Here is a 26,018-nt window from a genome sequence, read left to right on the forward strand (position 1 = left end):
AAGTTAAATTTTCCCTGTTTGCAGATGACATGATATTCTATATAGAAAAACCTAGAAACTCTGCCAAAAAGCTAATAGAAATTCAACAAAGTTGCAGGGCATAAAATCAAACTACAAAATTAATAGCATTTTTATAGTCTAACAGAAAACTACATGAAAAAGAAATCAAGAAAGCAATTCCATTTACAATTGCTGCATAAAACACATCTAAGAGTAAATTTAACCTAGGAGATAAAATATCTCTATGGTAAAAACTATAAAACATTGATGAAAGAAATTTAAGAGGACACAAGCAAATGGAAAGATATCCATTATTCATAATTGAAAGAATTAATATTGTTAAAATATCCATACTACCCAAAGAATCTACAGATTCATGCAATCTCTATCATAATATCAATAACATTCTTCACAGAAATAGAAAAATAATCCTAAAATTTGTATGAAACAACAAAAGACCCTGAAGAGCCAAAGCAATCTTGAACAAAAAGAACAAAGCTAGAAGCATCACACTACCTGACTTCAAAATAGACTACAAAGCTATAGTAACCAAAACAGCATGGTACTGGCATTAAAACAGACACAACACACAGACTAATAGACCAAAATAGACAACCCAGAAATTAATCTACACATTTACAGCCAACTGATTTTCAACAAAGGTGTCAAAAATATGCTCTGGGAAAAGGATAATCTCTTCAATAAATGGTGCTGGGAAAATTGGATATCTACATGCAGAATTAAACTAGATCTCTATCTCTCACCATATACCAAAATCACCTCAAAATGAATTAAAGACACAAATATAAGATTCAAAACTATGAAAGTGCTAGATAAAAACATAGGTAAAACGTTTCATGGTAGTGGTCTGGGCAAAGATCTTTTTAAATAGAACCTCAAAATCCCAGACAACAAAAGCAAAAATAGACAAATGGATTGCATCTAACTAAAAAGCATAGCATAGCATAGTAAAAGAAGCAATCAACAGGGTGAAGAAACAAGCTACAGAATAGGGTAAAAATATTTGCAAACTATGTGTCTCACAAGAGGTTAATATTAAAAATATATAAGGACCCAACAAAAATGCAAATAAGTCAATTAAAAATGGACAAAAAACCTACATAGACTTTTCTCAAAAAATAAGTATACAGATGACCAACAGGTATATGAAAAAGTGTTCCACATCACTAACCATCAGGGAAACACAAATCAAAACCATAGTGAGATATCACCTCACCCTTGTTAGAAAGGCTACTATGAAGAAGACAAAAAATAACAAATGCTAGCAAGGGTGTGAGGAATTATATGCTGTTAGTGGGAACATAAATAGTGCAGCCATTATGGACAGCATTATGGAAGTTCTTCAAAAATTTAAAAATAAAACTACCATATGATCCAACAATCTCACCACTGAGTAAATATACAAAGGAAATTAAATGAGTACGTCAAAGAGATATCTGGCACTCTCTTGTTTATTGCAGCACTATTCACAGTAACCGAAATATGGAATCAACGTATGTGCCCATCGACAGATGAATCAATTTTTTAGAAAGTGGCATGTACTCAACGAAATAGTATTCAGCCATAAAAAAGAATGAAATCCTGTCATTTGCAACAACATTAATGGAGCTAGAATACATTATGTTAAGTGAAATAAGCCAAACACATAAAGACAAGTGCCACATGATCTCACTTATATGTGGAATGTAAAAAAAAAAAGATCTCATAGCAGTACAGAGTAAAACAGTGGTTCCAGAGACTGGGGAAGTGAGAGGGAGGGGTGATGGGAGGAGATTTTTTTTGTTTGTTTTGTTTTGTTTGAGACGGAGTCTTGCTCTGTCGCCCAGGCTGGAGTGCAGGGGCCGGATCTCAGCTCACTGCAAGCTCCGCCTCCCGGGTTCACGCCATTCTCCTGCCTCAGCCTCCCGAGTAGCTGAGACTACAGGCGCCCGCCACCTCGCCCAGCTAGTTTTTTGTATTTTTTTTTTTTTTTTTTAGTAGAGACGGGGTTTCACCGTGTTAGCCAGGATGGTCTCGATCTCCTGACCTCGTGATCCGCCCGTCTCGGCCTCCCAAAGTGCTGGGATTACAGGCTTGAGCCACCACGCCCGGCCGGGAGGAGATTTGTGAACAGGTGCAAAGGCACAGTTAGATAGAAGGAATAAGTTCTTGTGTTCTATTGCACAGTAGGGTGACTACATTTAACAATAATGTATATTTCAAAATAGCTCAAAGATAATATTTTGAATGTACTCACCACAAAGAAATGATAAATGTTTGAGGTGATCTACATGCTAATTACTCTGAATTGATCATTATATAATGTATACATATAGCAAAACATCATCCTGCACCCCATAAAAATGTACAATTTTTGTGTGTCAGTTGAAAACAAAATAAAATTTAAAAAATAAAAGTACAATTTAGAGGCCATTGTGTTCATCCAGATTTAGGAAAGCTGCTGCAGCTTCAAACGACCTCAACACTTGTGTCTGCCACCTACTAAGATGAAAAGAGCACTGGGATAGTTCTATGTGAAGATCGGTGTGATTTTTCAGACCTGTTGTGCACTGGTTCTGGGGCATTGGGGAAGTGATTTTGCCTCTTTGTATCTATCTTGCTTGACTGCTTAATGGAACTCGTATATCCTGGGCTACCTACCTATGATTTTAAATCACACAATCTTATAAATGGAAAAGCGTAAGAGGAAGCAACTGGTCCCTATCCCTGTGTGAACCTTGACCCCTTCTCTTTCCTCCTTAGAGTTGCATCCCCAGCACTTGCGGTGCTGGGGAACCAAGAGTCACCACCAAGTATATCTCTGTAAATGGTTCGCTACTTGAACACCTTCAGAAATGGAGAAATGCTCTCAGTCTCAGAATAGCCATCTCAATGTTGTACACCCTATCCATCAAAAATACCTTCCTCATATTTAAGTAGTAGTTGTTGTCCTGAAACTTCTATGAAGTTCTCCTAAATCAGGTCACATAGTACAAGCCTCATGCCAACTCTTCAGTGAACATGTCTCTTCAAGTCTCTTCGTCTGGTTAAATGTTCCCTGTTCCTGCAACTGTTCCTCATGCGACACAGCTTTGCTCCACTCTCCTGGTCTCATTCATTTCAACAAGTTTTCCTGCCTCTTATTTTCCCCTCCGTGTGAAACACCTAGGAGCATTCTTTTCCACATAGCAAGCAATGACATATGTTTGTTGGATTTCTTGGAGTGAACACTGTCTGCCTAAGGTGAAAAGGGATCTCCAAGAAATCAAGGTAGAGTGAAGTGTCAAGGGACGTGGGAATAACATATATAAAGTCAACACAGATAAGCAGTGTGGAACAACAGAGCAAGCCAACAGGCCTGCGTACTGCTCTCCTGAGGCACAGTCGACTCTTGGCTTTCTTTGTAAAACTCATGGGTTGCATTGGTGATTTCTCTGATTGTTAAATATAGGGTTTCAATCAAACACTGTCACCTATTGAAGACTCTGAGCTTGAGGCTGTGAGAGCACTTGTCAGAAAGGGCTTAAAGGTACAGGAGCTCCAGAATAACACTTCCTCGATAAATTGAACAAGATGGAAACAGAAATGAAATGCAAATAACTTTATCACTATAGGATTCATTATGATTTGATGCCCTAACTGCTTACCACATAAAATCACCACAAGTCACATGCAAATCAACTTATAATATCTTGGGAAGCCCTGGACTTGGAAGTATCCTATCAGATCAGAGAGAGAATAGTGGAACTCTTGGCTGGTGATGTTTCTCTTCATTGTTTGGGGGATAAGAGAGGAGAATAGCACTCTGAGAAGTTCAAAGATACATTTCTCACCTCATAATTGATTGTCATATTTGCCTTTTTTTATCTTTTTATTTCAGCCAAATTATCTTCCTTGGGTGAGTGGGGGAAAGAATTGTGTCTGCACCCCATGGTGACATTCCCCATAATGGCTGGAGTATGATTGTTCTGATTCTATTTCCAATGTATTCTTCCTTCCTTTCCTTCTAGTCCACTATTTTGGTGGCCTTTGCCAGCCAGGAGAGCAATAATAAGGCAGTCTGAAAACATGTCTGAGTCAATCAAATGTTTGCATCATGTGTATAAATGCATTTGCATTCATATGTATATGCACAAACCATTTGGTGTGTATGCAATTGCTTATGCATATGTGTGATTTTTGTGGGCAAGTGTTGGCATATCTGTGTCTTTGTCATCATGTGTCTTGCTGTTATATATGTGTAAAAGTAAGTGAATACGTGCATGTGGGCTTTATCACCCTGAAGGACAGCAACCCCACAGGTCCATGTCCGTAATAAGGAACAAAATATGGAGTCTCTCTAACATTTGAATTCTCATCTTGCTGACAGATGAAAAGGGTGCAATAGGGCCTGACAGCTCTGCCACCAAGCCCCAGACTAGTGCTCAGTCCCTCGCCTCAGAGCCTTCCACAGTTGATGTCCATGCTGCTGATGCCTCTTCCCTTTGGCCTACAGGTCCCTGTCTGGTCGCATCGTTGGCGGAGTCTGGTGGTTCTTCACCTTGATCATCATCTCCTCATACACAGCCAACCTGGCCGCCTTCCTGACCGTGGAGAGGATGGTGTCTCCCATTGAGAGTGCAGAGGACCTAGCGAAGCAGACAGAAATTGCCTATGGGACGCTGGAAGCAGGATCTACTAAGGAGTTCTTCAGGGTAGGGACATCCTTTGTCCCAAGGCATTTTCTCAAAAGGGAACCACAACTGTCATTAAAATGTCCTTCTCATTATATAGCCTGAGATAACAGGCAGCCAGAGCAAGTGCTTAACTGACTGTAAGTCAGGGAAACTGAGGACATTTCTAAGCTTTCTACCACCCCCCTGAGAAATCTACATTTCTACATTTGTAGAAGCTTCAAAGCTCCTGTATTGATTTAGATCCCTTGCCTGTATCAGTCTGTGCTAATTCTCTGAGGGCTGCAAAAAACATCAAATACAATTTCCTCTCTGTTCTCACAGAAACCTTATAGTCTAGTTAGTAATCAATTAGGAACAGCTTATGGACAACAGCTGGACCTGATGATCTTTGTGTCCCCTTCTATCTCGTAGAAGGAGCTCAGTGAATGTTTGTTGACTTGATGAATCAGAGGATAGTATATGGGAAAAAAAAACTGGAAAAAGTGATCTATTAAATAGTTCCAGGAGAGAGAGAAAATGTGAAGTGGGAGTGGAGGTGGTGAGATGTGTTTTGGCAGGAGACAGTGAGCGGAGGCAAAGGAGCAGAGAGCTTAGGAGTACAACCTTCAAGGTCAGCAGATGGAGGCCCGGAACCTGGCTCCATCCCTTACTTGTTCTGTGCACTTAGCCTCTGTGACACCGTTTCCATTCATGCATATAATGAGGAGAATAACGTCTATATTAGAGCCTAACAAGACTAAAAGAGATAGGGAATCTAAAGTAAGAGGCAAAACAAGGAACAATCAATGGAGGTTCCCTATACCATTAGGACTTTAGGAAATGCAAACATCTGGGAGTCATTCTGAAGAATCGGTAGAGACTGAAGCCATACAGGGTAGACGTGTAAACATTTCTAGATATCACAAAACCAGGCCAGACCTGAGGAGGCTAAGTACATCCTAGATGAAAGGAACAACTTGAACAGATGCCCAGAAGCAGGAAAACCTGTGGTTTCCCTGGACTTTAGGGATGTTTGTCCCAGGAGCTGAAGAAACAGTACATGGAACTACCATATATGGATCAAATAAGAATAATAAGAAACGTTTGCTACCGTCTACATATGAACCAAGTCCTGTGCTAAGCACACCCTACACGAATTATCTCATTTAATCCTCTCATTAAAGATGAGTTAGAGATTGTCTCTATTTTATAGATTAGAGTTAGGATATGTCCCCATTTTATAGATCAGAAAATTAAAAGTAATCTCCTAAGATCACACAGCTAATAGTAGCAGAAGGAGCAGAGAGAGCAGGCTGCCATATTGCCTCAGCAAAAGAGAAGGGATCCTGTACAGCCACACCTAGTTATCTCACTACAACTTCATGGAGCAAACTCCAGGCCCGAATAAACCACTGTGGGAGGTGCTGCAGGTTCTTGACCATGGGCTTTGTATTCTGTATGATAGTCAGGAAAGGGAACAAAACCTTAACCATCACTGATCCTAACCCCAAGGCTAAAATCATCAATTTTCAATGTATCAGAGCGAGAAGGTGCCTTAGAGGTCACCCAGTCAGAGCTTGTCGTTTTAGAGAGAGGCATTACTTGCTTAAGCTCACCCAGCCAGTAAATTAAAAAGCCACTTACAATCTCATTACACTTTCCTGACATTTTTAGCCTGCAACAAAAGTGTGAAGAAGGTGCCTGTTTCTACTTGTCCATAAAGCCTGTCCTATGTCCCAACCCCTGCTGATGCAGTTAGGGAACCATCTAATTCACTTAACAATGCTCTCAGCCTTATAGTATAGACAACATGCACCAGTCCTCAAAGTACTTTTGCATCTATGGTTTCATTTATGTTTCACCTGCGACCTCAGGCAGAAGAGGTACTTGTGGCAGCCACTTTGTGGATAAGAAATTAAAACTTGGGAAATTCTTTTGATGCAGGTGTCAGGGGTGGGTACCAAATCTGAGTTTTCTTGTTCCAACCGAAGTATTCTTGTCACTGAACCACATGGTCTTAATGTGGTGGTGTCATTAAACTGACAAACATTTTTAAAAAGATCACTCAGGATGACAGCTGGGCTTGTGGACACATCTAGTCTAACTGTACCATTTTATAGTTGGGAAAACTGAGGCCCAGAGAAGAAAACGGTCATGCTTACCTAGTGAGAGGCACGGCTGGGATTTAAAATTTCAAACGTCTTTGTTAATCACTATGTCAATTGACATATTACTGCCTCTTGTCCACAGCACAAAGTTAAGAACCTGGAACCAGGGCAGTGCATATTCTACAAGTCCTGTGCCCAGGCCTACTACATTGGTGGCAAATTGGTTGTAGCCCATGTACTTACTTTGACAGGTCAGTAGTGGTTGCCTAGAGTTTCTGAGGTTACATCTGGGCTTGATATGAACGGATTCTTTGATTGATATCGATGTCTCTCATGTATAGAGGAAGGGAAACTGGTACCAAGCAAGCCAAGTATGAAGCATTCCTACCCTAAAGTAAAACCTGAAAAAAAAGCATAATTATTAGTAGTTATTGCACTACTTATAGAATGCCTTCTTGTGGCAGGCACTGGGTTATGCATTTTACCTGTGTTCTCATATAATCTCCATGGCAACACTGTGAAGTGCACAGTATTATTACCATTTTCAGAAGAGGAACACTGAGGCTCAGAAAGGCTATGCTACTTGCCCAATGTCTTTCATCTAATAAGATATAAAACCTAAAATGAGGGAGGCGGCTGGTTGCAGTGGAAAGGCACAATGTGTGCAATCAGGAGACCAAGGACTCCTGGCTCTGCCACTAACAAACTGCATGACATTGGACAGTTTATTGCCACATCATGGGCCTCAGTTTCCTTACTTGTAAAAGGAGAGTGCTGCCAAGATATGTCCCATGCATAATAAGCCTTTCTATCTCTGTAACTCTGACCTTGGATAATTATCCCACCAAGAGTTTGGTGGGTGGGGAGATAAGGTCACCTACCACCCCCACAAGGCAGAAGGAGGGAATACTGAGACAAGAATTCTTCTATTCCAGTCTCTGAAAAAGCTGGCTTCTTGTCCCCGTGGCAGCCCAGAGCTTCTTGGCAGCTCCAGCCCAGAGATGCTTAATCCTCCACTGACAGTTTAATTAAGATGTATGAAGGGCCATGGGAGCTGCAGATGATAGGAGAGATCCAAGAACAAATGCCCTGAGTACGCTTCCAATCTTCCCTGCCATTCATGCTACCTTCACATTCCTGGAGATTAGATTTTCCTGATAGTTCATCCTGAGTGTCTATGTGCACAGCCTTAACATTTGGGGCACTGGGGTGAGGCTGAGAGGACATATTAATTTTCTGCATACTGTTGCCCAGAAGGCTCCTCAGCCCTGCCTGTCAACAGCCCAGTTCCCTGCTGTGTCCATCCTGTCAGGTCAAATTGCATCTTGCAATTGCCCTGCTGTGTGTTTTGTTGATTTGTGCCTAGAAGATTATCTGCAAATCTGGTCACAGCTGAATTTATACATTTTCCTGCTTCCTGTGAGAGAATACTAAATACATTGGCAGACCTTATGATTAGTTCTGGGTAATCCCTCCCGTAACCTTGGAATCCTCCCTCTCTTTTCTCCCTTCTTTCTTCTTCTTTCTCACATTGACATTGTTGCTTGAATGATGTATCTTCAGGTAAAGAATAGGATACTTCAAGCTAGCCAGGGACTTAAAGATTACAATGCCCAAACTCCCCCTATGGAATGGATGGGGACACTAAGGCCCAAAGAGAAGGGATTCTCTGTAAACAAAACCATGAGTGAGAAGTAGAACTAAGACTGATATCCAGGGCTCCTCACAGCCAGTCCAGTGTCCTTTCCAAATTGTAAACCAGACTGTAAAACGAGTAATATAGTTTATCTAATTATAGGCTATTAAAACTGAAGTTTTAATAGTAACTATTTCCATGACTTTTCCCTGGAGACCTGTGATTTTCCTGGGCCCCGAATATCTTTATTGATCAGCTGGCTCAAATGACAATTGTAGATCAGTATCTTAACAACACTTGCCGTACACTAATATCAAGGAAATAAACCTGATACTTGTATACAGAAAAAAGTGATACGCTGCATGTATAATGATAATTTTATATTAAATAAATATGAAATCTATGTATTAACCACTGAATTATATAGAATATGTGACTTTAGCAACAGCTGTTTATAAAAAGTAGTCCCTTACATGTATTTAACACTTGTCCATTTAGGAAACATTTGTAATAGCCAGACTTTAGTATCCCTAAAATACATCTACCCTTTGGGAAAAGGTCACCATTTAGAAATAGTATGCTAAATGAGAAGTCTGATCGTGGTCCTGGATCATGGGCCCTGACTAGGGGCCTACCATGTGCAAGGTACTCAATTAGACTCTGTGAAGGACCCACAGGAAGGAAGACATTCTCTCAAGTAGCTTCCACATGCTTGAGACTACACACAAGAAGAGACGACTTGCAATCCTAGCAGTCTAGCCTGGCCATCCAGTGAGTGCCCCATGCAGTGTGTCCCATAGGAGTATCAATCCTCACAATACTGTTTCTCAAAGTGAGGGTCATACAGGCCACACAGATCAGAATCACCTGGTGGGGACAATTCCTGAAAAAGATGTATCTAGGTTCCACTTTAGACTTGCTGACTCAGAATCTCTAGATTTAGAGTTAGGGAATCTGCATTTTAACGATCAATGTACATGATAATGGTGCCTACTGGAATCTAAAAACCATTGCCTTTGGGACTGAGGTGGACTCCAAATATATAGGATTTATTCTGTTCTATGAAACAAGGATTTGATTAGACAGAACCAGCATCTCAAGTGGAATAAATAGTCCAAGCAAAGTCCCAAAGGGGAGAAGGCCCAAGGTGAGTTTAGGGGGAAATAAGGAAGGCAGTTGGGCCATATTTGGAAGATTTTAAAATGTAAGCAGATGACAATATTTGGTCCCAAGTTATCAGCTTTATTAGACAACAATATATTTGATTGGTGCAAAAGTAATTGAGGTTTTTTACCACTAAAAGTAATGGCAAAAAACCTCAATTACTTTTGCATCAACCTAATACATTCTGAGGACAGGTCTTGCAATATAGGATGACTAGAACTTGGCTACCCATGATCCAGAAATTCTGCAGTGTTTTCTTCCAATAATGAAATCAGATTCCACTGATATTCAGCTTTCTATTTCTTCTGGTTAGTATAAATATGGCCTTATTGAACAATAGATACGTCCTTTAATGTATTTAAAAGTCAGGCAGGGCCCCAGTTTCTTAATTCTCCCCTTGTTTAGGAGGAATATAATTACTCAGAAGTAATTAAAAGATTCTGAGCTATTCTGTTCATTCTGAATTTGCAAGATATTTGTACTTTGGAACCTACTGGTACTAATTAGAGCCTCTTATTTTGCAATCACTCATAATTTGTTTCTTCCTGAGCTAATCTCGCTCATGAATGTGTGATCAAGCTACACTCAGCTCTTCATTAATGCGTGCGCCGACCCCAATTCCAAGCTCACTTAATTCCAGCTTTGTTTCTTTCCCTGCCAGAGGTCTAAAATTGCCGTGTTTGAGAAGATGTGGACATACATGAAGTCAGCAGAGCCATCAGTTTTTGTGCGGACCACAGAGGAAGGGATGATTCGAGTGAGGAAATCCAAAGGCAAATATGCCTACCTCCTGGAGTCCACCATGAATGAGTACATTGAGCAGCGGAAACCCTGTGACACCATGAAGGTGGGAGGTAACTTGGATTCCAAAGGCTATGGCATTGCGACACCCAAGGGGTCTGCCCTGAGGTAAGTAGCCAAGATTTGCTTCCTTGGTACTCCCTCTCCCCTCCCTATCTCAGGAATGAAGCTTCTGTGTCTGCTACAAGGCTCCAATGCCACAATGCAAGCTGTCGAGAGGGCTCTTCTTCAACACCTATGGGCCTGAAAGATTCCAGCCACCCAAGATCTTCAGCCCTGAGGTTGGAAATTGACCTGGGGGCCTCAGCTTGCTGTGACTGTCACTGCCCATGTGTTCTTCCCCTACACCTCACCTTCCTCCTCCAAGTGTGTGAAACATCAATGAACCTTGTGCTTTTGTCGTGTGATCTGTAACACCCCAACCTTTACCAGACACCCCTGCATCCAACAACGCCATGAACAGAGTTCTCCAGCAACCTGAATTCTTTGACAGAAGGTGGTTTATAATGTTTGTCTCAAAAGAAACATAAACACATTGTCCAAATGAAAAATCAAATCTTTCGAGTCCTGAGACTCTGGCTGTGGAAATCGAAATAGTATCTAATGAATAGCACCAAATTAATTGTAGCACCTATTCTTACCTAGAGACTGATTTATTTAGCAAGATGTAGACAGTTTGATAAAGAAGCACATTCAACTTTACTTTCACGTAAAGAAATCCTGATATGCATTTTCAACAGTTGAAAAAGAGTCCTGTAGACATGGAGTCAGAATACCTAGATTTAATTCTGACTGTCTTACAAAAGGTAAAACATAGCATCTCCAAGCCCTCAGTTTCCTTATCTGTAGAGGGAGAATAATTGTTCCAGCCCTTCCTAGGTCTGAGGTGGTTTGAGTTCAAGTGGTATAATTTATGCTGAAGGTCACTGAAAACAGTACACTGTGAAGTCACCTATGAGACATTATGTCAATTACAGAAGAATTCAATCATTTGGGGGAAGTGTTGCATTTCAGGAAGGGTAAGAAGGATTAATAAAGTTTGAAAAATGATGGAGAGGGATTCCTAACCCATCTGGATATGATACCCTGGTCCACCTCTGCCTCCACTTTATTCATTTATCTTAATAATACTAAGCCCCCACATTGTTCTGGGGACTGGGCTAGTAGCTGGAGCTACAATTTTGAACAAAAAGACATAGTGCCTGTCCCCATGCAACTACATTCTTGCAGGAGAGACGGACATTAAAGAAATGATTAATGTTTAATGACAATTCTGATAGATACTAGGACAGTCTATGAATGGGGACCTAGAGGACATCTACTTCCTGCAATGTAGCAGAACGAAATTCTCACTATGAAACAACCAGATATGCTGGATAAGATATAACAAATAGCCTTTTAAATGCAAGTTAAGAAATCCCAAGGACCAAAAAGAAAAAAACAAATCAAAACCAGAACTAAAAGCATAAGCTTATTATTCTGGGACCACCCTAAGCAGAGCAAAGGTATAAATCACGTGACAATCTACATGCGCAACAATTGACAGTACAACTAAAGACATAAAAGTAATCGAAAACATTTTAAGAGAAAAATACACTATCATCAAAGACCAGATATATTCAAAAAAGTCTGAATTAGAACCTATAGAAATAAAAAATTCATTCATTTATATAAAATCTCAGTGGAGGAGTTGAACAGCAAATTAGATAAAGTTAAAGAAAGAATTATCCACTCGGGGGTGGGGGGAAATCAAAGAAAATTCCCCGGAATAACACACAGAAAGATGAAAAGAAAATGTAACAAAGAGTTTAAGAGACATGAAAAAGAAAAAAAAATTGAATCTGCTGTGAGTTCCAGACAGAGACAAAAGAGAATGAAGTGGAGGCAATGTTTTAAAGAAATTTTCTGGAATTTATGGAAAGCGTAAATCCTCGGATTTGAAAATCAGTCTTAAGCATAATAAATAGATAAAAATCAGCAGCTGATTCAATTGAAAGTGCAGAACCATAAAGACAAAGAGATATCAAAGACATCCAGATTTAATAAGGTTCAATTTGGTCTGCAGGATGAGTGGGGCATGGCTGGGAAGACAGGTCCAAGGATGTTTTTTTCAAGCTGAAGTTTGACAGATTAATAGGAGTCAACTAAGTGAAGGGAGGAGAAGGGAAGAAAAGAGTAGCTGAGGCAGAAGAAACAGCATGTGCAAAGATTCTAAGGCAAGAAATCATTGCACAGTCGATTAACCAAAAGCCACTAAGTGTTCTTAGAACACAGGTAGTAATACAGAGGAGAAATGTTTAAGCTGAGATTGGAGGATGAAGTGGGGAAGAATTTTATAAAGAACTTTTGTCCTTATTCGAAGAGCAATGAAAATACTTTGAAGACCTTTAAGTAATTATCTGAAAATTGAGGGAATAAAGATACCTGGAGAAGTGTAGACATAATTGAATATGAACTAATGAAGATAAATGGTCTGGTATTTATCAGTCATGTGTTATTGCCTGGTAGAATCTAAAACACTCTTTACAAGTTTGAGCAAAGTTCAAAGGGGATTCAGATGATACTGTTTGGCAAGGAAGAGGCTTTTATCTCAGAAAGTTATTGATCATCAACCTAGAAAGACTCAAAGTAGAGAATGAGTTTTTATAGTTCCAGGAACATCAGTGATACCGCAATATTACAATGCACTGAAGGTTTCATGAGTCAAGGACATCCACATAAATACATGGATGTGAAGTTAAGAAAACAAAGCACAGACACATAACATAATTTGTCCAATCAATAGAGCACCTCTGCCATCCCATCCCACACACGGTTTCCTGGAACAAGGTAAGGTAACAACAACTCGGGAAATACTATATATTTCCTGCTACTGGAAATACTGGAGTGACATGAACCTAAAACTCAGGCCATATGGCACTCAAATGGCTTTCCACTATAATAAAAATCATCACTGAGTCAGTGCATATTAAGTGCCACTCACTGTGGTACTTGCCTCTTATAACCCTTGCAACATGCCTATAAAGTACCATTATTTCCATTTTACAGATGAGGAAACAGAGTAAGAGTTAAGTTGCCTAATCAGGTTGACACAGCTAATAAGGCAGAAGCCAGATTTAAAGCCCTGGCAGTCTGACTTCAGAGCCTACGGCTATAACTCACTCTAATGTTGCACTGGGCTTTATGAATGACAGCACCATTTAAGGCAGGGGACTGGACTTGGGCCAGGTTCTTTGCACCTACTCACATGGACCAAATAACCACCAACTTGGGAATTAAAACCAGATCTTTGAAGTCCAGAGCAGTCACTCACCACTCTGAAGGCAAAAAGTGATAATGGACACTGGCTTTAACACACCCAGCACCATTCCTTTGAGGAGTAACCCTGCTTTTATGGATTTGCTTGCTGAAAGACAGTTTCTGGAACAAATGATAAAAATAATTCTGCTTCATAATAAAGAAAAAACTAATTCTTTTGCATAAATCTCTGTAAAACATGTAACAAGCCATTTATTGATTTCAAAAAAAGACAGCAAGAGAAAAGAAGAGAGAAATAAAAAAACAACATGTTTCAAATGCAGATCACTGATGACTGAACTGCAAGTCAAGAACACCCAACTGATGGTCATATGCTCCTGTCTTCCCACAGTGCTCCTTTCTCTCCAATGCAAACTTGATGGTAGTCATGGGGCCATCATAATTCCAGATTCAAAAACAGAAGAGTAACACTCATCCTAAGAGGACCTCAAGTGTCTGACCTGGGAAAGTTCCTCTACCCTTAATGGGATTCTGCTTCTCATCTGTGCATTAAAAGGGAACACTGCTAGCAACCAATAATGTAGAGGTTCCACAAAACACACCATTGAAGAATGGTTGCAGAAAATATGAGTAACCGTGCCTCCCCACAGCCCACCCCCCACACACATACTCCAGCCAGGTTTCCATTATAACTCTTTTCCACACCCCATATGATGCCATTTGACCCAAGACATGGTCAAACTCCAAAGAGTTATAGCAGACCAAATACCACAAACACATGTGCCTGCTCCAGCAATCCTAGATCCACTGACTTGATCCCAGGAAACCATTCTGCATGACAGAGGTGGGCAGTAAGGAGAAGAGTAAAGACATTTGTGCTTCCTTTGGACCCATTGAAGAGGGGCTGATGTATGCTTAAAGATAACCTGGCAGAAGAAATCCAATTTCGTTCAAATGATTTTGAATCATAAAAAAATACTTTTTTAAAAGACTGTTTAACTACTCACAAGGCTGCAAACTCTTTGGAAGTGTTTACACTACAAAAAGGTGCTTGAGTTTGTTCCAGGTATTATTATAAACTTCTCTTCAGCCCAATCAAAGGTAGGGTTTTTGCAGCTTTCACAGGAAGATGTCCTCCAGGCTTACTGCCTGTACTTGTATCAAGAGAGGACCTTCCTGGCCATTCTCCTCCACTACTTTCTCTCCATAAAGCCAGACTTCGCTGTGCCTGTGGCGTGTTCACCCTCTTACAGCCTGCCTAGAACAAGCTCCAGATTTCTCCAAGACGGATTACCCAGTTATGCTTCAGAAGATCAGAGAACTGACACCTAAGGCCCAAATGTTCCTCCAAAACTTGCCAAGTCTACTTGGCAGAAGCCAGGCCATGGTCCCCACAGAGTGTTAAAAAGCTATGTTAGTGACAGAATGGTTTTTGGTTGTTGTTGTTTGTTTCTTCTGCTCTGGAAACAAATAACTCTGATGAAGTGAGGTGGTTCAATGCTTGATTTTCCATTTGGACAGGTGGCGTTTCTTTGAAACAGATGCTGTTTGTTGGCTGTCACTGCATGTTTGGGGGTGGGAGGGGGGCTGTTATGTTTCACGAGCCCTCGGGTTGTGGATAAAGACCTATGCAGCCAATGCCAGTCACTAGGGAAAGGCAACTGGTAAATCTACTAATTATGATCTATTGGCCCTTTTGGTGCCAACTTAATGTATCTTGCTAGCCTAAACTGAAATGTCTTTTCTTTATTATGATGAACACTTCCTGCTATGTGTTCAACCTTCCTAAGTAAGGGGGCATAGCCCATGTTTTATAAGCCCAAGAAAGAATCCATACCAGATTGGCCTCAGTTGAAATGTCACCTAATGATTCTCTTTCACAAACTATCTACCAGGAGCTTAACAGATTTGCTAAGAGTTAGACCCTAATCAGGACATTGGTCAAAGTCTGGTCTTTAACTGTGACCGTGGTTCATGGAGTCTTCTTTGGTCTCTGTGATCATGACATGTTTGTCTTCTGTCATGTGTCTTGTTTATGCCAGATGTATGGGCCAAGGGGGCAGGAGTGCAGTACAACTTCACCCTGCAGCTTACTGGGTAATGGACACCCAGGAAGGTCTGAGACCCACTCCCTGTGCTTTCCATTTAGCGTCACTGATTGGTTTCCAAATACTTTCTCACACAAAGCACTGTGCATAATGCTGCAGGGAATGGTGGTGAGAGACGCAATCCGCAATCCCAGTACTTAAATAATGCATCATCAAGTACGGCTCATGAGCAGCATTATGTAGATACCTATTATCCTACCAATGCCATAAGAGAGTCAGAAACACTCAAAAAAAAGGAGTGTCCAGAGCTCAAAAAAAACACTCAAAAAGAATTGCAGATTCTTCCACCACTAGAAGAATTGTGGAAGAATGGTGGAAGAATTGTGATAGATGGGAAGTGGGGAGAGGATTCTTCATATTAGGGGCTGAAGGAGAAAAGACAGCAAATGTAGAAATGGAAAAAAAAAACCACACACACACACATGGGGCTTGTTTGCAGGAACGACAAGGGGTCCACTTTAACCAGAGAATTCATTAATAGGTAGGAGTGATTGGCTGTGGTCATATTGTGAAGAATCTCAAATGTATCTGCATGTTTTACTATGTCCATAGGAGCCACTGAAGGTCATTGACAGGGAGGAACATGATCAGACAGGCTCCTGGAGATTACCCTGGCAGTGGTTTGCAATGTGCATCAGAGAGAGGAGGATCACAGGCAAGGAAGTCATTTAGAAAGCTGTTGTGGTCATCTTGGTAGGAGGTAATGAATGTGGTCATGAGTTACAATGGGATGCAGACACGTGGGAGAAGTGGTGGACTCTTTGTTCATCACTAGTCATATCCTTCACTTTAAAGCTGGGAAGTTTGGAAAAGAAGTCTGTTATGTAAGCTTTCTGGGACTTTTGTGCTCCTGCCTAAGGCTTGACTGGGTACAAACTGATTTTGGCAAGGACAGAAAATGGGAAGATATGGGATTTACCTCCCAAACAGAATTGCTGCTGCCACCTCAGTTTTACCTCTGAAATGCCTACCTGGTTAAGAAAGGCATCCCTGGAAGGGACACAAGCTTTCCAGCACACCAGCAAGAATGATGAAGAACATTGACCACCTTTAGTTCCTCCCTGCTGCATTGACTATATCTGGCCTTTATCAATTTTTTAGTATGACATGAGCCCAGAATTGTTCATCACCATTGTAGCCTCACTGGCATTCCCATTGAGTATATTTTTTATCTCTTCACGTAACCCTGTGCTGGAAAATAATCTAGCAAGAGTTGCTTGTGCATATTGGCATCTGGCTAAAGAAAAGAGGGTGGTTAAGGCTGTGAGTCAGGAAGAGGTATCACCAAGGTTTTGTAGGGAAGGCTCTCACTTTCAGGCACTGAGGGTTTCCTCCTAGTTGCTCATCCCCGACACTGGAATGATAAAACATGCTTGTATCTTCCATGAGGTCCAGTAGGCCTTCCCTGAGAACCTTTTTTTTTTTTTTTTTTTTTTTGGCCTAATGCTAACCTGAGTGTTACAGAAAGCCATAGAGAGTTATCTTCTTTTAGAGAATCACATTGACCCAGAAAATAATTAGGAAACAAATAAGCAAGTGCCTTTTTGTGTGGCATTGAGTCGATTGCTCTAAAGAGTCCTTCCCAACTTCAGTGTGTATCAAAATGACTCAGGGGAGCTGGTTTAAAATGCCCCTTCCTAGACTCCACTCCTTGAGACTTCTGATTTTGCAGATCCAGGAATATGCAATTTGAACAAGTCCCCTAGGTGCCTCTGTTCTAAGTAAACAGCAGTCCACTCTGGGAACGAGGGCTAGAAGAGGTCAGGGAGGCGACGCGCGTGGAGTCTGAGGAGGCAGAACATGAGAAGGAGGCTCTGAAGGAGCAGGGGGATGGATATGATGGGGGGTGACCAGGAATCCTCCTGGAATGGTTCACAACCACAATTCCTGGAGTCAGATCACCTCCAGTCAAGAGTTTGACCTCACTGGGTAAGTCACTAGAACTTCATAAGCCTCTGTCTTCTTATCTGAAAAACTGGAATAATAATTTTGTGCAGTTGCTTTGACGATCTGATGAAATAGCATGAAGTGCCTGTTACAGAAGATACTTACTAGTGTTCATTTTCTACCACTCTCCTCCTCCCATTAGACCTACTAAAAAGACACTTTTGAGCCAAAGAACTTGTTTTTTTCTTTTTTGTAAAACCAACTGTGTTCATCAGAAATGCACATGAGCCCCACCCTCATCCCCCTCACATACACTGGCTGCATTAGAAATAAAATGTCTCTGAGAACAATTTGTGGTCCTCCCCCACAGAGAACATGCTAAAAAATAAAACCCTAATATTTCTTTTTCTCCCTCCCTCCCACCCTCACAAGTAACAGCCTGTCTTCCCGTAGTATAATACTGGTGCAGAGCTTGCTGTTGATAAATACAGTATGTCCCAGGGAAATGACAGTCCCTTTCAATTGGTCCTTACCTCCTGATGGGTAGCCAGGGATGCTTGTTGTCATGGTAACCCCATGAACTCTGTGACCCAGGTCGGGCCTGATCAGAGACAAAGCCCTCTGAGTGGAGAGGCTGGATTTACTTGCGTCCTCAGAAGAGCTGGAGAGAAAGGAAGAAAGAGAGGAAATTGGGGGATAAAAGGGGAGATAGAAAAAAAATGGGAGGGAGGTTGGGAGTGAGGGAGGTTGGAAGGGAGAGACAAAGGAAGGAGGGAGGCAGAGAGAAAGAGAGAGAGAGAGAGAGAGTGTGTGTGTGTGTGTGTATGTGTGTGTGTTTCAATAGAGACTGGAGGTTTGCAAAGGAGAGCTGCATCAATTCAGAAGCCTTCTCAGGTCAAGAGGCATTACACCACACGTGTAATGCACGTGGGATGCATTACGGAGAGTACGGAGAAAGCTTCCTGAGACTGGTGCAGTAGTCTGGTGCAAAAGTCCAGACAAAGGAGTGGCAAGCGCTTTATTTAGCATTTTAGGGATGGTGATAAGACTTGTTGTTAACATTATTGAGCACTGACTCATCTCAGGCACTCCTAAGAAGTGATGTGCATTATCTTATTTAATCCTAACAACACCATGGAGGTAATATTGTTTTCATCTTCATCACATAATTCAACCTGATTCCAGACCTCTTCTCACTCATTAAGCAAGAATGCACTCTCAAAGATGTAAGGAGGTAAATTATGAGGAAGGGATGATTATTTAGATAATAAAGATTATTTAATCCCCACCCCCCATCACACACACACACACGCACGCACACACACACACACAAATAGCATTGATCCTATCCAACTAATATACAAATAAGAAAACAGATTTCATAAGGGAAATGGCTTGCTTTCTGCTCTATTTGAATTCCCTAGGGAATCCTTGCTTGACTCTGCACCATTTGTATTTGTTGGGGACAAGGAACCTCTCCAGGGTCAGAGTCATACCACAGGTGGATGTCTTACCCTATACCTACATAAAAATGCAAAACTGTACATCTGATGCATATTAAGGTTCCCCTGCTTGCCCATGACACATTGAAGCAAAAACATTCCTAAAGATTTTTATGCTCCTGAAAATTCTATATATTTTTTGTTTCTTTCAGCAATGAAAAACAGGTCATTTTAAACCAACTGTGCCATAAGTTTAGAGGGTGGGGTAGGGGAGCCTTACATCCATTTTATGCCAATGATGTGCTGGGCAATGCATTCAGTGTCCTGTGATGGTCGTACATTAATCCTTCCTTCACCTTTTGATTTAGATATTATCATTTCCCTTTCACAGTTTAGAAAACTAAGATTCATAGGGTAATGCTTTACCCAGGTTCTCAAAGTGATTTGTGGAACAGAGCTTAGGTACAAACCCTGATTCTGAAACCCTCATTCTTTCCACAACCCACTTCTGTGCTAATCGAGACACGCATCACTGCCTTAAAAGGTGGCATCCTCAAAATGTCCAGGGAAAACATCAGGGGACATGAGATGTCAGGTAGCCTCCACAAACTAAGCACTCTGTCTTGAAGCACTAGGCTAGGTTGCAGATCCACGCTGCTAATTTATTTTGGAGGATCCTGGTGAAATCACAAAGACAAATGGGCACTAACTCTTGTTAGAGCTATTTATTTATTTATTTATTTATTTATTTATTTATTTATTTATTTTTGAGATGGGGTTTCACTCTTTTTGCCCAGGCTAGAGTGCAATAGTGCGATCTTGGCTCACTGCAACCTCTGCCTCTCGGAGGTTCAAGTGATTCTCCTGCCTCAGTCTCCTGAGTAGCTGGGACTACAGGCGTGCACCACCACACCAGGCTAATTTTGCATTTTTAGTAAAGGCGGGGTTTCACCATGTTAGCCAGGCTGGTCTCAAACTGCTGACCTCATGATCCACCTGCCTCAGCCTCCCAAAGTGCTGGGATTACAGGCATGAGCCACCATGGCTGGCCTAGAGCTCCATTTTATAGTGCCTGGTTGAGAAGCTCATAAATGGCAAAGCAACACATTAAAGAGAGAAAGAGGAGGAAAGTGGTGAGAGTAAGGTGGCAGGGATGTATCTGGGAAGATGAATAAGGGAAATGAATGGCCTTTACCTAGGTGAGAACAGCAGCTCAGTGCAGGCTGTGATTTGCCCACTGAAGCACCGCTCCTCCTGCTGATATACAAATTGTATGTTGCTTTCTTTTAAGAGGCTGTCTCTGTCAAAAATAGCATCTCTTTTTTTCCTCTCTCTCCCTCCCATCAGCAACTTAATTTCAGACTTGCTAGGTCTTTTGCGTTTTCTACGAAGGCAGCTGCTGTAATACAAAGACCACGAGAGAGACGGGTTGGATATCTGTCCCAGCTCTGCCACTTGGGGCTTGTGGGTTTGGAAAGCAAATGTGCTTTGGTGTTCCTGAGACCTGAATTCAAATTCTGCCTCCCACATTTACGTCCCATGTGATCTTGAGAAAGTAGCAAGCCACAGTATGACCCAGAAGTCAAGACTGGTATGAATCCCAGGTCTGCTAGTTAATAACAACTGTTTCTTGGACAAGTGACTTCACCTCCTTAAGACTTAGTTTGCACCAAATGTAAAAAACTGGAGGTAACTCTGGCATTTATTTCTGTGGTTGTTAAGTGTGGTTAGATGAGATAATACAAAGTGTTTAGCACAGTGCCTGACACATAGTAAAATGCCTGACAAGTGTTAATTATCCTTATTTAATGTCTTTGAAACTTAATTTTCTCATCTTCCAATTGAGATCTTGCTATAAGTTTCACAAGATTGTCTTGGGAATACAATGAATCCCTTATGAAGAGTTCATGCTAAGTGAGGAGTTCTTGAATATGAATCCACTTTCTTCCCCCCAGTTCTCTTTCCCTTTCAGCTTCCCTCCACACTCACCATCTCTTCTGTTTGTGTGAGTATCTGACCCAAATTAGTGGCGATTACCTCCTCTGGGCTAGACCACACTAGGGTTGCTAACATTGCAACATGGCAGAAATTTCAGAATACTAAGTGTTCAGGTAACAGCCACACTGCATTCATCCATATGCCTGAAGGTAGAAAGTTCCAGTGTCTGAGAAGCCCAGTCTCTGAGGGCAGGCAGAAAGTAAGGGATAAGGGGTAGCCCTGAGCTGAACCCCTGCTGAGAAATTCCCAGCCATCTGTCCCTGTAACATTTTGTGAATGGCCCCACAGGCTAAGATCATGGCTTAACAATCGTTTGTAATCAGCCTGTTCCTCAGAGGGAAAGGGGGCAAAAGCCCAGGTGAATCCTAACCAAAGGAACCAACCTTGTCTCACACAGTAAACCAGCAGAGTCCTCAAACAAAGAAAATCAGGCAGGGAAATTTGCATATATTATTCATCCTTCCTCAGAACAAACTTCTAGCAAAAATAAAAGAGGATAATGTCCTCTTAATTATATTCTTTATTCTCTTGGGAATAAAATTTATTCCTTTGGAGGAATATTAAAAAAAAAATAGCTGCATTAGTCCACCCAATCTCCCTGTGGCCCACAAACACAACTTTCCCCGACTCCTGTATCTTGGCTTGTATTCTGCCCCCCACCCATATTTCCAGGTCAACGAAGCAAAGGCCAACTCTCCCAGAGAATCTAGCAGAGAATTTAGCCTGCGGGAAACCCCTACTGATTGCTTATCACATAGACCAGTTCCTACCTAGTCAACTTCTACGTACGTGGTGACTTTCCGAGCACATTATCAAAGCAGTTGCTGTGCCTGGTCCATCTGATTAATGGAGAAGCAGGAAATACTAGTCCTACTATATAGACCACATAACACAAATTAAACCAGCTGACAACTTGTAGGCTTCTTTGGCCATTACTAATAAACATCCTGAAAGCAAAATATGCAAGTACATGACTATGGTCATGCAATTTAATTCTACCAACATTCCAAGTACAGTATTTTCAAAATGCCAAGTCAGTACTCTTGAGGGAAACAACGATGAATAAACTATGACATCAGCACTTCCAAGATGCATCATCTAGAGCAGGGGCTACAACCTCAAACACCCCAGGGCCAAGTAAAGAAGATGAGTAAAATGGACCAGGGGTAAACCCTATGTGGTTTTCTCATTTTTAATAGAGTCATGAGCGCAGACAATATTTCTCTAAGAAACAAAACCACAGTGCAAACACTATGGTAAATAATAATTATAGTTAATATTTATTGAGCACTTGCTATCTGTAGCAAGCCATCTCTGAATTCTCATATGCATTTTCTAATTTATGTAATCCTCACAAGAACCCAAAGAAGTAGGTACCATTAATAATCTCATTATACAGATAATGAATCAGTGGCACAGAGAGACTAATTAACTTGTCAGAGTTCACACAGTGAGTAAGTGGCAGAGCCAAAATTTGAACCCAGATAGTCCGAATTCAGAGTCTATGCTCTTATCAATTACATAATGCTATAAATGAAAACTGACACTGAACCTTAGCAAGATCATAGGAAATGATGAAGGCTAGTGAACAAGGGTATGTTATCTAGACAGGACAGCCTCCTCTCATTCCAGTCTAATGTTGACATGTAGGAATGTTGTCACATATTCTCATTGTTCAAAATAAACCAGAAATCTCAATTTTTATATAAACTATACAATTTTTTTAGTAGTGATCACATTTAAGAGAAGGATAAAGGAAGGCACAACCCAGTAACAACTAACGCTAATATAAAGGAGAAAGGAAGTACCATAAAAACAGATAAATAAACAAGGCACAGTGAGGAAAACATGCAGTTAAGAATTAATATCTTGCCTGTCCCCTGGGTGAAAGCTCTAGGAAGGCCTCCAGGAGGAGGCAGCAGTCCCTGAACAGTTCCTCTACCAGTAGAGAGAACAGCCAGAAGGAAGATGGGGAGAAAGGTATTTCAGGAAAGCCACCGCAAGCATACCATACGGGAGTGAAGGGAAGGGTGATTCATGCATTCTTTTTCAATCTTTGTTGTTGCTGTTTTCAGCAGGGAATCACTTCCTCAAACAAAACCTCTCATAGAATCCCATCATAAACGAGAGATACAGTGGAGCTGCAAGAGATAAGGGGCTGCAGGTGGTAGTGGAAAGGGAGAGGAAGAAGGGAGAGTGCCAGCAGGGTCAGGCTGGAGGTGGGAGACCTGCAGGAGCTGTTTTCTTCTCTTCCTCAGGAGCCATTCTCTGCCACTGAAGGGGAGAATTCTCCAGCATTGTGATCCTGTATATTTAAAAGTCCACAAGAAAATAATGGACCTGCTGGCCTCCTCTGCATCCTGTTCACGCAGTCCTTAGGATTGGCCCGGCTTTTCTTCCTTTCATTGAACCAGGGGTGGCTGAGATGAGACCAGTGAGCTGGCTCTTGTACTGAATAGTGTTTCCACTCCCTCCATTAATTGTGGGGGGACCTTCATTCATTCCCTCCGTTATCTTTTGTCAAGCATCTCCAAGGTGTCTGACACAGACCTGTGTGCCTGCTGCTGCTGACAAATGCTTCTGCATTACAGGACCAGATGTGGTTTACTGTGAGCTGCAAATGAACTGTTGACACCTGCTTCTCACAATATGGGGCGGGCTAGGTATCACACGTACCTTAGAAATGCTTGCTGTCTGTAGAATTCCTGCTGGAGGAGCCAGACTTCAGATCCCTATCCAGGTCTCTGAGCTGTTTCCACTGATCTTAACCAGGTTTCTTCACAGAACCCTGAAGAAAGTTACAGGACCAGAAATAAGTATTTGCACATTTAAGACTGCTGTGCAGTTCTGAGGGGTTCAAGTAACCCCTGTGGTTTATCAGAAATTAAAAAGTACTCATTCATTCAACAAACATTTGTGAAGCAGCTACTGTGTTCCCTATTCTGCAGTGTCCAGGGTTCTTGCCAATAGAGCTCTCAGTCAGATCAGATGAGTGGAGATGGGTAAGGGAATGATGATTTTGCTGTGATAAAGCATGCAAGTACAATGGGACCAGAAGGCTTACTCCATTCTGCCTTGGGTCACTCCTGAAGTATTTGCGGAGAACAACACACATTAGAAGCTTGTAAGATGACTAGGGTTCCACAAAGTGGCGAAGTGTCCTAGGTAGTGCATGTGCCAATGTAGAGGTGAGCTTTAGTCATGCTTCCAATCCAGCTACCTGAATTTGTCCAGAATTACTCTCAAAGCACTTTCCCATCTGTCACCTCATTTGCTCCCCACTCTACAGGCAGTCGGGGCAGAAGAAGCATGCAATTATTCCCATTTTACAAATGGGAAAACTGAGGTAGAGTTAGGGTCATCAACCACCCTGGTTTGCTCAGGGTTTAGGGGGCTTCCAGGATGTGGAACTTTGGTGCAAAAACCAAGACTGTCCCAGGAAAACTGGGACAGCTGGTCACCCTAGCTATAGTTACATGACATGTCATATAATGTGATCAGAGATGAATGAGGAACTCAAATCACGCCTTCAGACTCTTTCCTCCACCCAGCATGAAGTAATTAAGTGAGCACTCTGTATATATCGTTTGCTTTAAAAAAAAAAATTCCTTTGTGTCATTTGTACAGTCAGAAACCAAAGACAAAGCCTCCGTCTTCTGCTGATTCGCTGCCTGACCAGCATTTCTTCTCATAAGATCACAGAACTCTCTGTTCCTTGAGTATACTCAAGAGGGCAACGCCATCTGGAATAGTCAGGGGTGAAGGGAACTTTGATCCTACCTTAAGGAACCCGGGGATGTCTGCATTTTAATTGAAACTCCTGATACAACCCCACTATTTTCTTCTGCTTGGTCACTGGATAACCTCTCCCAGTTCCCTCATCACCCCAACCTACTGAGTCAGCAGAGTCCTATGGGGCCTTAGCTGTCTGCCCAGTCAGTTTACCTTAAATGGTCCACACAGCCAATGATGTCATAGACTGGACTAAAGACAGAGGAGGACTTTGAGACCGTTGTCTAAAGGAAGCCATTAAGAGAGTGCATCCAGGACCCAGGCCCATCAGTACTAGTCCTACCTAAATTCAGCCACGCTTTTCCTCAGCAGTGGCAGGGTAAATGAGCTTTGGTTCCTAATGAGGCTCTGGTCCCCATTCCCAGCAAAGGAACCCTGGCTTGGCCTTGGAAAAGAAGCAGAAAAATCCACCCAGAGAAGGTTTCTCTGTCATCCCCTCGAAATGGTTTTTTATTCTCCACAGACCTATGTGTGACAGACCATGGAAGATTGCTTAGTTCAGGGAGAAGTGTAAAAAGAGAAAGGAGGAAAAGGTGATCTGGACCTTCTTCTCAGAGAGAGGACTCTGCGCCCCTGAACCCTCAAGCCCCATGGAAGGAAGAGTTAGAAGGACCATGCTCACTTGTGCACTGACCCTTAATACAGTGCAAGCAAATTCTCACCCTAAATAGCCCCCGCAAATGTGTTTAAACTTTGCTCATCAATACCCGTTCTCCCCTCTTACGGGTGGATGAGGAGTTCCTTGAAGGCCCTTCCCCTAGAATCCCAGCGGATCCCAAGCTGCAGATATCATGTGTCAGTAAAATTACAAAAAAAAAAAAAAAAAAAAAAGATAAAGTGTGGATACTTGACAATATTTTATATTGCCAGGAAAAGACAAAGGAAACAAAAAAAAATTACCATCTCTCATTAATATCATTTAATAACAGAAGGAATACATTAACACTAAAAATTAATGAAGGAAACAATCAATTACGAACAAAGATCTGTCCTTTAAATGGAAAAGTTCAACGTCCTGAAAACTCACTACGCAACCTTTATCTTTCCTTCTTTTCCCATTGATGAGTGCAAACTATCACAAACCAGTTCCAGCTCATTGGATGAGCCGTCTGGGAACCACTGATTTAATCCCATCAAGCTCGTGAATTTCCTCCATGTTGTTCCTGAAA

General features: G+C 41.6%; 1 protein-coding gene across 9 annotated transcripts in view; it reads left to right on the top strand.

Moving 5' to 3' along the window:
• Positions 1 to 26,018, top strand: part of GRIA1 (glutamate ionotropic receptor AMPA type subunit 1) — a 321,912-nt gene that overhangs the window by 267,739 nt on the left and 28,155 nt on the right. For all 9 annotated transcript variants that reach the window (XR_010587683.2, XM_073994634.1, XM_045394430.3 and 6 more), the window contains exons 12-13: positions 4,496 to 4,694; positions 10,225 to 10,472. Coding sequence is in view for 8 of the 9 variants with exons in the window: in XM_073994634.1 (XP_073850735.1) it covers positions 4,496 to 4,694; positions 10,225 to 10,472 (447 nt within the window). In the remaining variant the exon portion in view is untranslated. The remainder of the gene's footprint in view (positions 1 to 4,495; positions 4,695 to 10,224; positions 10,473 to 26,018) is intronic.

This window comes from Macaca fascicularis, chromosome 6 (genome assembly GCF_037993035.2).
Source record: "Macaca fascicularis isolate 582-1 chromosome 6, T2T-MFA8v1.1".
Lineage (NCBI taxonomy): Eukaryota > Metazoa > Chordata > Mammalia > Primates > Cercopithecidae > Macaca > Macaca fascicularis.